The sequence below is a fragment of the Balaenoptera acutorostrata genome, chromosome 17 (assembly GCF_949987535.1).
Source record: "Balaenoptera acutorostrata chromosome 17, mBalAcu1.1, whole genome shotgun sequence".
Lineage (NCBI taxonomy): Eukaryota > Metazoa > Chordata > Mammalia > Artiodactyla > Balaenopteridae > Balaenoptera > Balaenoptera acutorostrata.
This window is the reverse complement of record NC_080080.1, coordinates 64,170,540-64,185,799: the sequence shown is the minus strand read 5'-3', so window position 1 is coordinate 64,185,799 and position 15,260 is coordinate 64,170,540. Positions and strand designations below refer to the sequence as shown.

Sequence of the window (15,260 nt, the reverse complement as noted above, 5' to 3'; positions counted from 1 at the left end):
AATAGTGTCTTTTTTTTTTTTTAATAAATTTATTTATTTTTGGCTGCATTGGGTCTTTGTTGCTGCACGTGGGCTTTCTCTTAGTTGTGGCGAGCAGGGGCTACTCTTTGTTGCGGTGCATGGGCTTCTCATTGCGGTGGCTTCTCTTGTTGGGGAGCGTGGGCTCTAGGCACGCGGACTTCAGTAGTTGTGGCACACGGGCTCAGTAGTTGTGGCTCACGGGCTCTAAAGCACAGGCTCCGTAGTTGTGGCGCACGGGCTTAGTTGCTCTGCAGCATGTGGGATCTTCCCGGACCAGGGCTCCAACCCGTGTCCCCTGCATTAGCAGGCGGATTCTTATCCACTGTGCCACCAGGGAAGCCCGTGTCTAATTCTTAAGTAGCATTAAAAGTGTTCTAAAACTTGCCATATAAGAGAGGTTGGGTAGGTAGTTTTATTCTCATTCTACAGATGAGGAAACAGTTGTACTATATTTGACTATCCAATGAGACTACAGTGAAACTGGGTCAGAGTCCTCAAGTGTCGTATTGATGTGATTTTTTTTGCGGGGAGGGGTGGGTAAGTGAGTAAGGGAGACTGGAACTGCCACTGGTCCAGTGCTCATCTCGCAGGACCTAGGGCTTGAGTCTCATGTCCTTCAAGGACGCCTCCTTTCTGATGAGGTCACAACCTCCTTGGTAGAGGTCAGCGTACCCTGTTCTTTACCCTAACTCTTCATACTTCATTGTCGTTTCTTGTTAACTGCCATCTTTCCCCCTAGACTGAGTTCCACAGGGGCACGACCTTGTTCACCACTCTACACCCACACATAAAGGGCTGCCCAATTCATCCAGGCAACCAATATTTAATGAAAACCAATCTTTTGGTACTTTTCCAAGTGCTATGGAGGTGGTGGTTGAACTGATATATTCACTGTATTAAATGAGGAACAGGGTGATTAATAAAATCAGGGTGTGAGACAGGAGGAATAAAAATGGGTGCCCTTGATGTAGGGACTGTTAGGAAGAAGAAAAAGCCTAGTTCCTAAACCCCAAGTAAATGGGAGGAAAACAAACACTTAATTCTTCACAGTGACTATTAGTTCCATTTTACAAAGCTCCGAGAGGGTAAGTGTCTTGCCCAAGGTTACTCAAGCCAGTTTGAACAAATTAGAACTGGGATTAAACTTCAGTCTGTTCACTTCAGAGCTACATGTTCTTTTTATCTCTATTAAACCCACAGGCCTTAGTTTAAAAATAATTTCCCATCAACTTCTTTAAAATGGCATTTTCATCTACATCCTATGATACTGTAGTATCAGAAAAACATCAAATCCTGATAATGACCAATGGTTCTTTTAGTATAGTTGTGTTCTAAACCTATGTAACTCCTCAATTATGGTTAACTTAGAACATATAAATAATGTAGGAAACTCTTATAACTCAGAAAATAATTGAGATGATCTTTCAACATTATTACTCAGCATGGAGATGAAGGAAATGCTATTACTACACAGACTGATTAGATCTTGCTCATGAATGTGTTAAGAATTTGGGGATCGTCTCAACTCTTTTGGGTGAGTGGATTTCATTTCATAATTCCTAAAGACAGTGATATGAAAGAAGGTGAAGAAAAGTAACAGGGTCAGAGCAATACAGTGTGGAGTTCAGTGACTTACACGGACCCTAGGAAAGCAGAATAATAGAGCACCTTCAGTAAAGCTACTTTCAAAGACTTAAGGTGTGCCTGGACCTTTAACTCCCATTTCATAAATCCTTATAAGGGTCTATGAATTCATCTAACCTTTTTGAATTGGTTAGTATTTTGGGCTTGTGTGTGTGTATATATTTATATACATACACTATTGAACATGTATTTCTCCCGTATATATTCTAATATACAAATACATGTATATTTATCCTACTAGTATAGCTCCATTATATAAAGCTATTTTTAAAGATGAAAGATGAGGGTAAACCAGCAATAAAAGACTCAAACAGCAACCAGGTAAAAAATAAATTCTGGGATGCTATGTTTAATAGGCAGATACCAAGACGTGACCTCTGTGCTCTTCAGATACCTGGGCTGGGTGCAGGGTGGAAAGCTTTAAGGTGAAGTCTCATAAATATGACTGTGGTGGCCAGTTGTAGCTTAAAATAGCAAAATGAAAAAAAAAAATCAGTCTTGATTTTCAAGACTGACTGGGACAGGTGTAATAAAAGAAGCTGTGGCAGGGCAAAGTGCGAGTCTTGTTTGGAAGAAACTTGCAGGCAGTTAGAAAATAAAGTGCAGGAAGTCAAAATATGGAAAGATGTTCTAACTCAAATTTTTTTTCTTCAAGATACTATCACTTATTTAAAATTGTGAAGAACTTTCTGAAGAGTTAGTATAGATTATGTTAAACCTCAAACTTCTCCAAAAACATGGAAAAAGCAAAGTTTAATTATATGTACTTATTGAATGTGTGTGTGTGTGTGGTTCAAACCTGATCTAACAGGGATAGGAATGCCTTAGGTTTTACGACAATTCAGAAGAAAGGTCGGGTAAATCTCAAACCCGGAGGCTGACCGGTGTACTTGCTAACAGAAAAGTGCAGGTAGTTTTCAGGAGTTGAGATTCCTAAAGAGAAGACTCCTCACTAGTCTATTTGATGATAAGGTTCTAAAGATACCTCTACTGCCTCCTAGACAAGCTGCCATACTGCAAAATCCTACAAAAAATGCTGGCATCCCATAGAATGTGCTCTCCTGGGACCTGTGTCCACAGGAGTCACAGGCTGGAGGGACGCTGCAGAGTGATCCTTGCCAGGGCTTCCCTTCCCCTAAGTGTCTGCCTGTGTCCCAGAAGAGTCTCTGGATTTCTAGATCAATATCCAGGGTGATCCTGAGGGTGGGTCAAAACCTGCTGGAATATTTATGAACTATTTATGCTCCAACTAGCGTTAAAGCAAACTCAGTTAACAGTCAATGCTCTTTGAGTACTTACTTTGTGCTAGGCACTGTGCTGAGAACTTTATGAAGTAGCAACTCATTTAATCTTTACCACAACCCTTGATACAGGTACAGATGAAGAAATCAAGTCACAGAGCAGTCAAGAAACCTGCCTGAGGTCATCGGGCTGGTAAGTAACACAGCTGAGACGTGAACCTATGCAGTCTGGCACCAGAGGCCACACCGTTAGCCGCTAGCCGGCACTGTCCCAGTAAGCTGGCTGCCGAAAATTGTGCAGATTGTTTGGTCAGCCACCCTACAGACGGTGATACTGACTCAGAGTGGATCTCTCACAGCTGCTCCCGAAGATGGATTCAGTCTGCTTCCCCTCAAATGTCTGCTTTAGTGTGAACTCTTCCATCAATTTCCATGTTGTTATTTGTAAACTTCTAACTTACACAGTGTCTTTTTACCTCGAAATTGTACGCAGTGCTCTTTTGTTTTAAAGGTCATTCACCGACTACCTTTAGGATGATTTTGTCACTTCCTAACTCTCTGTGAAGAAAACAGTGATAAGGGGTGTGAGAGGCAGCTTTACGTTATTAAGGAAGAGAAGGTTCATTGTTAAACTCTCCGCGTGAAGGTGCCAACTCAGTCTTGCCTTCCAGCTCCTGACAGAGGTGCAGAGCTGCTGGCCTCCCTTCTCTCCTGGGGTGTTTGGGGAAACCCTAGAGACTGGCCTGCAGAGCTGCACGATGCTTGGCCAACTCCCAGGATCCGACTGTTCTGCACATTCGTAAGACAGATGCTGTTTCTAAACAAGAAGGCTGTGAATTTACCAAATATACCTATTAGTAACGTTTTACAGAAAGACTATTACAGATAAGAACTAGGTAACTCATCTAATATGAGGAACACTGGGGCACACACTTCTCCTTGGGGAGTTCTGGAAATCAGCTGAACCCCACTACTGGGTACCCAAAGGTATAAACGATATAGCCTTGCATTGCTTGAATCTCCCCTTCGTAAATCAGGCAAACCAATACTAATACGTATGTGAGGCTTTATTAACCTATGGCTGTAAATGCTGAAAGCCAAATGAGAAGTGAGTTATCACATTTAACAAATTCAGTAATGATATTAGCACAGACAGTTATAATATCAGGATACTGACATACCAGTGTTAAAATATTTTAAAAGATGAATGCTCACTGAACAGTCTCAAAATTATTGTTTTGAAAACCATTTACCTATATGGAGGTTAACTCTCAGAAAGTTAATCATGTTAACCTGATTTATTTATATTTAGATAATTAAAATGGTGAGAATTTTAAAAAGGTGGGAACCTGTATTGATAGATATTAGCAAAATAAACCTAAGAAATTTCAAATATAAGTTAATTAAAAAATGAATTTCAATGTTTAACCCTATGAGTAGATAGAACAGTAAGAAAAATTTTTCTTAAAGGTAAGAAATTGATGGTTGTATTGATGGCCAAAATATTAATCCACACCTTTATGCAAATATGTTTCTGAAATTACTAGTAAATACTGGGTCGGCTATGGCTTCCTCCCTAAATTACAATCTTTTCCAAAGGCATATGACTAAGTCAACAGATCAGTCAGCTTTTTATCAAAAATTACTTAGCTTCAGATTTTATAAATTCTACAGAATTTGACAAAATACTAATTCCTTTTATCATTAACAAATCTCATTGAATGAGGATGTTGATATTTATCAATACCTGAAAGCTTTCTGGTTGAATAACAAAAACCTTAAATGCTCCAGACTCATAATAAAACTAGCATCTACCAGAAAACTGAAATTTTAGGAGCACTGACACTCGGAGGAGTTAGAGACCAAAGTGATTTTCTTAAACAGTTGAAAAATTTCACTTCTCATATGGGAAAGAAAAAGTTCTAGCTGCAAAGCCTGGCCATTAAATAAAATCCACACTATTTATGAGAATAATTCATAATAGCTAGAAAAGATGTTCTTTTGTCTAAAGATGCTGACCATTGTGGGTGCAGAGTCAAAAGGCAGGTTAAGGACTTAGCAAATGGCAGTGGAGCCCTCCTCCTGGTTAGAGCACAGTGGCAGGGGCTGGTGGGCTGTGATTACTTCCCAGCCCTCAGAATTAGCTATTGTTAGGGACTGCATGTTTGGATCTATCCCCTGCTCCCAAATTCATCCACTGAAGCCCTAACCCCCAATGTGATGGTATTTGGAGGTTGGACCTTTGGGAGAGAATCAGGTCATGAGGGTGGAGCCCTCAGGATGGGATTAGTGCCCTTCCAAGGAGAGACGCCAGAGAGAGAGCTTGTTTCCTCTCAGTCCTGTGAGGACACAGGGAGAAGATGGCCTGTGTTCTATGGACCAGGAAGTAAGTGGGTTCTCACCAGACACTGAATCTGCTGGTGCCTTGATCTTGGGACTCCTGAGCCTTCAGAACTGTGAGAAATAAATGTTTGCTATTTAGACCACACAGTCTAGGGTAGTTTTGTTATAGCAGCCAGAGCTAATAAGACAGCTACCATTGTAGTCCTTTGTTTTTTTTTTTTTGGTGGTGCCTCATGGCTTGTGGGATCTCAGTTCCCTGACCAGGGATTGAACCCTGGCCCTCAGCAATGAACGTGAAACAGGACAGAAGGGGGCAGGGCACAACCTTTAAAAGAATGATATAGCCATAGTACATGACAAAGACTGGTTAGAACCAACTAGGTCCAAGATGGCAGAAGATTTGACTTCCAGAAGACCTTGAGCCTCATTATATGCTCATTGTAATATATTACCATATGCTAAATGACACACCCACCAGCACCATGACAGTTTTGAGGCCAACCATAAAAGGTCAAAAAGTGGGCAGTGACCCAATTCCTGGAAATCCCCACCCCTTCCCCAAAAGTTGGAATAATCCTCCCACTCATTAGCCTATGAAATTACCAGCCCGTAAAAATGAACCACCCCATATTTTGAAGCCTCTTGCCTTCCAAGATGGCCCACACTCTGTCTGTGGAGTGTGTTTCTAAGTAAATCTATCACTTTGTCTCCGAATTCTTTCACAACGAAGAAAGAACCTTAAATCCACCAGGAACAAAAGTGCAGCGTCCTAACCACTGGACCGCCAGGGAATTCAACAGCTACCATGAAGCTCACCAAGAAATGCTGGTAAAGGCTTGTAAAAGTGGAGCTGCAACAAGCTAGTCACGTCAGCCTACCTGCATGAAGCCTGAGGGTGGCCGAGTGAGCACAGAGGAATTTCTGCCCGAGAGCCCATTGTGGCTCAAGCTACCAGTGCTAGGCTCTACTCTACACAGCCCGGTGCTCCCGGGGACTTTTGCTAACCTAGGTGCAAATCGTCATCATCAAGGCGCAGACGCCCCACGCTGCCACCTGAAAGAACCAAAAGGAGCAAAGGGAGAGAAAAACACGTCTCGCACAACTTACCGAATTGGCTTCTTTTTCCACAGAAGGGCACGAATCGCTGCTTGCTGGATTCTTTGGTATAGCAAGTTCAGACTTCTTAGCTTTTGGCTCAGCTTTGCTTTCTTTGGCAACTGGTTTTGTCACAGATTTAGGGGGACTCCATTTGTTGGGCGATGGCTTGTGCACCAGCGCCGAGGAAGACTGGCTTGGCCCTTCCTCCTCCTCCACGTCCTCCGGGGGGTACTGGGGGGCGTTCAGTTTCACGTAGTAGCCGTGGTACTGAGTGTGCAGCTCCCCGTTACTGGGGTTAGGGACGTGGTGACGGCCAGAGTACCTGGAGTGGGGCACAGCTGCTCCCACCTCCTTCGTGGGAGCCTTGGAGGTCAAGGGCTTATTGACGGTGGCCGTCACCTGCTCCTTGGCTGCACTCCTTTTGTCTTGGTTGAGTCTTGCCCCTGAGCTGGGATTCTGCTTCTTCACGGGCTCTGGGGAGGGAGAGCCGCCTTGTTTGGGACTTGCCTCGGGAGACCCTGGGGGTGTCGTGCCTTTGCGATAAAAATGAGGAGATTCCTTTGGTGTAGGTGGCTTTTCCGGGACCTTTTCTTCTGGATTTTCTTTAGCATCTACACCTTCCTGAAATCTCTGTTTGACATAATCTGGGCCTGGGGAGAAAGGGGACAACACAAGGGAAGGTGATAAAAAAAAATAATAAGGCATAAAGGCTTGTTCCTCATGACTACTCATATATTTTTTTGCTAAATCAGCTTAGCCTTTTCTTTTTTTGTTTTAAACATATTTACGAGGCTTTGACTATAAGCATAAGGATGTTTCATTCCCTGGGAGAAAAGATTATTTACTGATGAAAAGTTTTTAAATTAATATATACCATTATTTACACTACTGTGATAGCCACAAAAGTTAAACAGTCCTGATTTTTGCTGCTGGTAGAATACAGAGGCAGAAATCACATGGATGGAGCGCTGGGGACAGCACCGTAATTAATCTGAACATTCAAATTTACACGGTGTAACTAAAATACAGAGTATACACTCATATACAAAAATAAACCGACTCGTATGTTTAATATGTAATATATTAGAACACTTAATTAATGTTTAATAAAGTATCTACACTGTAGGTGGAGAACATGCAGACAACATATTTTTAATGACCCTTCATCAAAGGAGCTTTTAAACTGCCTAGTTAGGAACGACTTCTGAGCTTTGGGTTACACTTTACAAGATAACTTACTCGGAGTCCCTTCACAGCCTGGATTTGCATCAGCAGCGTTTCTGCAGGCATCAAAGTCAAGACAAGGCAGTTGTCTTTGGCTCTGTAGTCTCAGGATTTTTTTTTTTTTCTTTTTCTGAGTACTTTAGAATTGTGTAACTATCATATGTTATTTTCATAAATAGAAAAAAATGTCACTTAAAAAAAAAAGGGACCCTGGTGCCACTGTTATTTTATGGGCAGATTTTGGGGGGAGTGGGGAGTGGGGAGAATGTGCATCACAAGATGGTACCAGCAGTGAGCGCTTAAGGAGGCCAGTGGTCAGAGACATGCTCCAAGGCAGTGCCCTTCTTTCTAGGCACTCTGCCCCTCAGCCCCTCCCCAGTAACTAGGTCCTGCGCATCCTCTGGCCACCACTTCACCCATCAGCCATTTTTCATCACAGGAAGTCAAGTCAAGGTCACACAGTCCAGCTGGCCCTCTTCCCTGCAAAAGGGCAGGAGCTGACAATGTCATCTCTGGAGTATCAAGGAAGAAATCACCCACCAACTTGCTTACAGGAGCTGACCAGCTCTTGTCAACTCCAGAGCACTGCATCTGTTCGCTTCCCTTCCTGTCTCTACTCCCACCTCTCAGCCCAGAGGGGCTGAAGAACAATTATCCTGAAAATTGTTAAAAACACATACTGCCTCCATCAACAGATGAATGGATAAAGAAGAGGTTTTATACACACACACGTGGAATACTACTCAGACATAAAAAAGAATGACATTTTCCCATGTGCAGCAACATGGATGGACTTGGAGGGCATTATGCTAAGTGAAACAAGTCAGAGAAAGACAAATACTATATGAGGTCACTTATGGAATCTAAAAGATACAACCAACTAGGGAAAAAAACAAAAAAGCAGCAGACTCTCAGATACACAGAGAACAAACTAGTGGGTACCAGTGGGGAGGGAGGGAGGGCCAATATTAGGTGGGGGAGTAGAAGAGCTCCTGGGTGTAGGATAGGCTCAAGGATGTATTGTACAACAAGGGGAATGTACCCAATATCTTGTAATAACTGTAAATAGAAAATAACCTTTAAAAATTGTGTAAAAATAAAAAATTTCAAAAAGGTAAATAAAAATACTACATACCACCGACTTGTAATTGCTCTTCCCATGATGGTCTGAATAATAATTTACTGTTGTGAGACTGCCATTTATTATACAAGGCATTTTCCAAAATGTAAAGCCTCACCAAAATCTTAGGAAGCAGGCAATATCCTGATTTTACTGATATGGAAACAGCTGTAGCAGCTAAAAAAACCCAAAGTCACACTGCTCCTGTGTATCCTTAAGATAAAATATAATGCAACATGGAATATACTAAGCCCAGAAATGAGAATCCCCAAGAACCCACATTTATAGCTTGTACTCAGGGCCAAAAGCATAAAAAGAGCATTATCTCACATTCCATCCTCCAGAAGATAAAGCCAAAGAGGGTTCAAATTTCCCAAACAGGTCAAGATCGCCGACAATTGAGAGTTCCTTTCTAAACTTGGTTAAGTACCCCCTTTAAAAAAAATTGGCAATTTTCTTTTACATCCTCCATCAAAAATGGCAGTATGAATTCTTGGCACAGAGAGATGTATCTCACTTGAGTGAAGAAAAAGAGGCAACTGCAATGATTCAAAAGGTGCTGTCTTTGTTTCTGGATTCTTCCTTGGTGTTGTGACTGGGACATACCACCAAGAGAAAGAAGCATCAGCAGCACCAGAAAGTGACATTCTTCATCAACAGGCTTGCTCCTACTTTCAAAAACCCGTGAAGAACTTTCATACTGGCCTTTCATGGAGAAGCCCCTCATCTACACACAACCCCTCCTCTGCAGTGTGCTGTTTACATATTTTTCTCCCACCCCTCTACCCCAGATTTCATCAGACTTGGTTTCATTTGTGCTTCCCTGTTATCCAATTTCACAGCATTACTGAAATACCCATCTAGGCATGGTAGTAAGTGTTCCGTGCAAAAGTAATTAATAGTCAAGACTCTTAGAGCCAATCATTTTTCATTTAAGCCACCTAACTCTGAAACACAAATTACGAAGTACTTTTAATGTCTTCAATCTTAAGGGGTAAGTGCAAAAGTTAATTTTGCAAATCCTTCTATCTTAAGATTAAGTCATATTAAAAGCTAATGTTTAAATACACACAACAGAAAAGAACGGGAAAAAATAACCTCTGGCAAACATGACTAGTTATACATTCTTGATGTTGGAAGGAGAAGACAGTCACTGAACCATGAGAAATAAAGCTGTCACAAAGCCTATGTGCTCCATTTTGAAAATGTGAGACCCTAACAGTGACACAAGTTCAGGATTTATCTGGGTAACCACTGGTCTCACCTGCGTTTACTGCAGAGAGCAGATTAGAAGCTGAAATGGGAGCTGCTTTGACAGATCCCAGCAAGTGACAGCTGCCAGCAAAGGATGAGACTGCTGAAACGCTAACAGTGACAAGAGATCGTTTATTTGGGAGGAAACTCAGGCAATTCAGTAATAGCGGGTCCAAGAAAAATAATTTTTAAAAAAGTGATATGCTTTAGTTATCTGGAAAAAGATCAAAGACTTACAATACCTGAACACAAAGCACAGTTTCAAATGCTCTTTGTAAAGAGTAAGTAGAACTCTGCCTACGTTTTAATTTATGCTATCATTAATAGGCCAAGCAGAGAATGATTTGGCCGTTGGAGGATTTTGTAGTAACGGACTTACGAAGCTTTATTTTGGATTCCATTGAATGTATTTATTATGTTTATTAACTCTCAAATACCGGTCTAACCACTCCTTTAGATCTTTAGAAATCTCACGCATTGCTCCTTTGGACAGTTTTCCTGTATTAAATGTCTTAGGAAAGGCATTTCTTTTGCCCATCTCCTAAGACATGGTTTTCAGGCGTATTCAATTCAGATTTATCTACAGGGCTTCTAATGATATTCAAAATCTGCTGAGCTCAAAGAATTTACTAGTACCACCTTTCAGATGAAAAAATCCCTCCCAGCTTTATTATGCATTAAAAATTGGCTGGAGGGCTTCCCTGGTGGCGCAGTGGTTGAGAATCTGCCTGCTAATGCAGGGGACACGGGTTCGAGCCCTGGTCTGGGAAGATCCCACATGCCACGGAGCAGCTGGGCCCGTGAGCCACAATTGCTGAGCCTGCGCGTCTGGAGCCTGTGCCCCGCGACGGGAGGGGCCGCGATAGAGAAAGGCCCGCGCACCGCGATGAAGAGCGGTCCCCGCACCGCGATGAAGAGTGGCCCCCGCTTGCCGCAACTGGAGAAAGCCCTCGCACGAACCGAAGACCCAACACAGTCAAAAATAAATAAATAAATAAATAAAATCAAGTAAAAACTTTAAAAAAAAAAAAAAAAAAATTGGCTGGATAAGGGAATAAAGGCACTCCAAAGCAGTCGCTCCACATTTGCTTCCCATCAGAGGTACCTGGGGTGCGATTCCCAGAGAATTTAATAAGTATGAATCGAAGCCTAGAAATCTTGATGTTTAACAAATGCTCCAGGTAACTCTCATGTACCCAGTATTGGCATTTAATAAAAGCATGGCAAATTTGGGATTGACATGTAAACACTGCTGTATTTAAAATAGAAAACCAGGGACTTCCCTCGTGGTGCAGTTAAGAATCTACCTGCCAATGCAGGGGACATGGGTTCAATCCCTGGTCCAGGAAGATCCCACATGCTGCAGAGCAACTAAGCCCATGTGCTCTACTACTGAGCCTTCGCTCTAGAGCCCGCACGCCACAACTACTGAAGCCTGTGTGCTCTAGGACCTGCGTGCTGCAACTACTGAGCCCGTGTGCTGCAACTACTGAAGCCCGCATGCCTAGAGCCTGTGCTCCGCAACAAGAGAAGCCACTGCAATGAGATACCTGTGCACCGCAACGAAGAGTAGCCCCCGCTCACCACAACTAGAGAAAGCCTGTGCACAGCAACGAAGACCCAACGCAGCCAAAAATAAATAATAAAAAAATAATAAAAATTAAAATAAATAAAATAAAATAGATAACCAACAAGAATCTACTGTTCTTGTAGCACAAGGAACTCCGCTCAATATTCTGTAATAACCTAAATGGGTAAAGAATTTGAAAAAGAATAGATACATGTATATGTATAACTGAATCACTCTGCTGTACGCCTGAAACTAACATCATTGTTAATCAACTATACTCCAATATAAAATAAAAATTAGAATAAAAATAAATGAAGAAAAAGCACCTGGGTGAGACCATGAAATAAAGACTTCTGACTCAAAAAAAAAAATTAATTAAAAAAAAAATTAAAGCATGGCAAAAAGTATGTTGACTAGAGGTAAACCCAACTCTAGCCTTCCTTACCTGCATCCAGCTGGAAATGGTTCCAACATGGCATAGTCAACTGGGGACTGGCCAGCTAAATGAGGATATACACTTAGATTTTACAGAGTAAGATTAAGTGCTTTTAAAACAAGATATTTAGTATAATGCAGAGGGCAGAAGTTTTTCCTGGACAAGTTTCTTGGAAGGCACACGGTGTGACTACTACTTGTCTGTGTAGTAATGTGTGTCAGTGTTGCAATGCCAGCAGCATAAAGTTGATGAGATGCAGCAGTTCATTAAAAAGACTAGTCAGAATATCACCAAGGAGGGAAATTATGAGAAGTGTTGATAGTTGTTGCAGTCAGCGTTTTTGTCTGTTTTTACAGACAGTATTTCTAAATCCTAAGGGATTTTATTTCCCCTGGGGATTTGTATTGGGAAGAAGTCAGAGACGGGTCACCTGCTCACTGACATGCCACACAACACGAAACAACAACACTGAGCACGTGTCATGCACCCACACGGAAAGGTTACGCGTTACAGCTGGCACGAACGGTGGATGGAAACAGCAGGGCGTTCAGCTAGTTCTTCATAGCTGAGCCTCAGGGCAACGGCTGTGGGCAGAGGAAGCACCACGAAGACTCCTCCAAACAAATGTCTACCAGGGCAGTGCTGATGGCAAATGCTTTGTAGCAACATCAGAAGTCATTAAATAGAAAGTAGGATTTTTCTACGGAGACTGCCAATCAGTAAAAGAAGACCAGATGGAAAGATTTTTAAACAATTATATAACCGATAGCAGGATCCGTTTTATATTCTATGTGGAAAGAATGGTACATTCCCATAGGACTTTAGAGTCCCATCGGTAACAATACCGCAACTTCTGAGAACACAGCCACAGCACCCTTGTCTGCAAGCCGTGGGACACCCAGCCCAGGGCCCCTTGCACATGGTGGGCTTTCAATAACACACGTGTGTGGAACGGGATACACTGGAAAGAGTGGTAAGAATAACCAGCAAACCCATGAATTATTAATTTCACGTCAACTAGTGGACTGTTCAGTTTTCCTATGAAAAAAATTTACTCAGAATTTTGCGTCTGGAAAGTGAGTTTAGAAGGCATCTATTCCAGGATGCTTCTTTTTTCTTCACCAAAAATATTACATATTAACGATAGGCACGGACAATTCTTAAGACTTCTTAATCCATACCAGAAGTGTGAGCTTAGTTAAAACATTGTCTCAAGATAATCTATACTAAAAGACTTCACTTTAAGTAATCAGCACACTGTGTGTGTGTGTGTTACACCCTGTTTGTCTCCCTGCCCCTCACAAATTCATATGTTGAGGCCCTAACCCCCAATGTGATGTTACTGGAGGTGTGGGCTTTGGGAGATAGCTTAGTTCACGAGGGTGAGACTCTCACGATGGGCTTAATGCTCTTATGAAAAGAGGAAGAGACGCCAGAGTTCTCTCTCTCTCTCCAGGTGCATGCACTGGGGAAAGGCCATCTGTGAGCCGGGAAGATGGGCATCACCAGAACCCAACCAGGCTGGCACCCTGATCTTGGACTTCCAGCCTCCAGAACTACGAGAAATAAATGTCTATCGTGTACGCCACGCAGCCCATGGTGCTTTGTTTTAGCAGCCCAAGCTGACGAATACACACGCTTAACACAGAAAGACAAAGCTCGTTGAGGGTGCTGCCTAGGCCACCTGGCAAGAGGGCCCTAAGTAATACATTTACCACATTCTCTTTTTCAACCCATGACCAGTGACCCCCCCACAACGGATAAACATCACTGGAAATTAAAAACAAAATAAGCATCTTGATGGAAAGGAAATTGAAACAGTGGGGAAATGAGCCACACATATAGTTTCCCAATCATTCTCCACCATGTCCAACTCCCCACTACCTCCTCAGTGATCACCCAAAGTCTCACCTCAGCTTTCCTGGCTTAAAAACCCAATTTCATCAGCACTTTGAAGTAGAGCCATCCCTTGGGGCAGACTCACATCACCAAAGCTCACAAGACTGATGGTTGACGCCAGAAGACCAATTCATCAGTTTACAATGAGCAAGGTAAATGTCACCAAGGCCTGAGACTTGCACTGATAACCGCCAGTGCGTGCTCTCCCTGTTGGCAGACCTCCACGAGAAGCTCAGCGAAAATGAGAAGGTGAGTGGTGGATGTGGAATTAAGACAGAGGCAGGAGATGAATCAAGTATCTAATGGCATCATGCTGAGCTAACCTGATGCATCCATTTCCTCACTCGGATGATCTTGCCAGGAACGCCATACACAGCTGGCAACAGTTCCCTGCATCCTTCCCCATAACAGAAACGTCCTTGCCAATGCAACTGCAGTACTCCAAGGTTTTGGGCCATGGGTTTGCTCTCCTCTAGATAGCATTTGGATGGGCACTGCCTATTTTTGCCTCTGTGACTCTTTTTTCTACACTACTTTGGGTGACCAAGTCTTTAGAGGTTTCAATACACTCAATCAGGTTACAAGGAAATCTTGCTATACTATAGCCATGCTATCACTTGTGATCACTTTATACACTTCTGTGCAGTCTCATGGGCTCATTTTAACTCCCAGAGGGCAACCTCATTTCTAAGTTCTTGGGGGACAACTCACTGTGTCACTCATACTCATGGCAAGTTAGGTTTCTGGGTACTATGCAATTATCTACATACACATTCATACACATCCATTTGTATGCTTTTCCTTATATGTTACGACTTAGCCCTTTGAGTGATAAAGCCGTCCTACATGGCTACGTTTTTTCTGTAGTTTTAAACTAAACTATAGAATAATACAGTTTTGAACTAAAAGTATAAGACTGAGCTAAGATGGGAAATATCTGAAAATACCGCCAGCTCCTGAAGAGAGGTAACTTACTATGAAAGTGTTCGAAATATAAGCTATGACAGACATCCTTTTTTCCCCAGGGTTAACAACTTCTATACAAGACACATCCATTCCAAACAAAGGGAACATTTGTATCTGAGATATGTAAATTAAACAAGCAGCCTGACTCAGAAAAAGTACTTGAAAGCCCTTTCAGAAATGTCTTATCTGATTTGATCACCCTGTAAATGCAGAGTGGAAAGCATGAGTTATGCTCCCGTGAGAAGATCAGTAATACTCAGTACAGAAAAGGCTCTCTGTACAGTTGCCGAAGGAAGTGTTGGCTGCGGGTCAAAGGGGATTGCAGCCGCCGCCCTTAGCTCCTGTCTCAAACAGACCCCTTGTCATCTCGTGCTACTGTGATATATTCATTACTGACAGACAACTTGCTTACATGAAGCTGTTTTAGCTAAGAAAGGGTGGAAT

General features: G+C 42.3%; 1 protein-coding gene across 5 annotated transcripts in view; it reads right to left on the bottom strand.

The window, feature by feature from the left end:
* JPH1 (junctophilin 1) overlaps positions 1 to 15,260 on the bottom strand; it is a 78,408-nt gene that overhangs the window by 3,777 nt on the left and 59,371 nt on the right. For 4 of the 5 annotated variants that reach the window (XM_007185066.2, XM_028167181.2, XM_007185065.2 and 1 more), the window contains exon 4: positions 6,357 to 6,997. In XM_007185066.2, coding sequence (XP_007185128.2) covers positions 6,357 to 6,997 — 641 coding nt within the window. Of the gene's footprint in view, positions 1 to 6,356; positions 6,998 to 15,260 lie in introns of those variants that run through there. The other variant, XM_007185069.3, reaches the window with a different exon arrangement.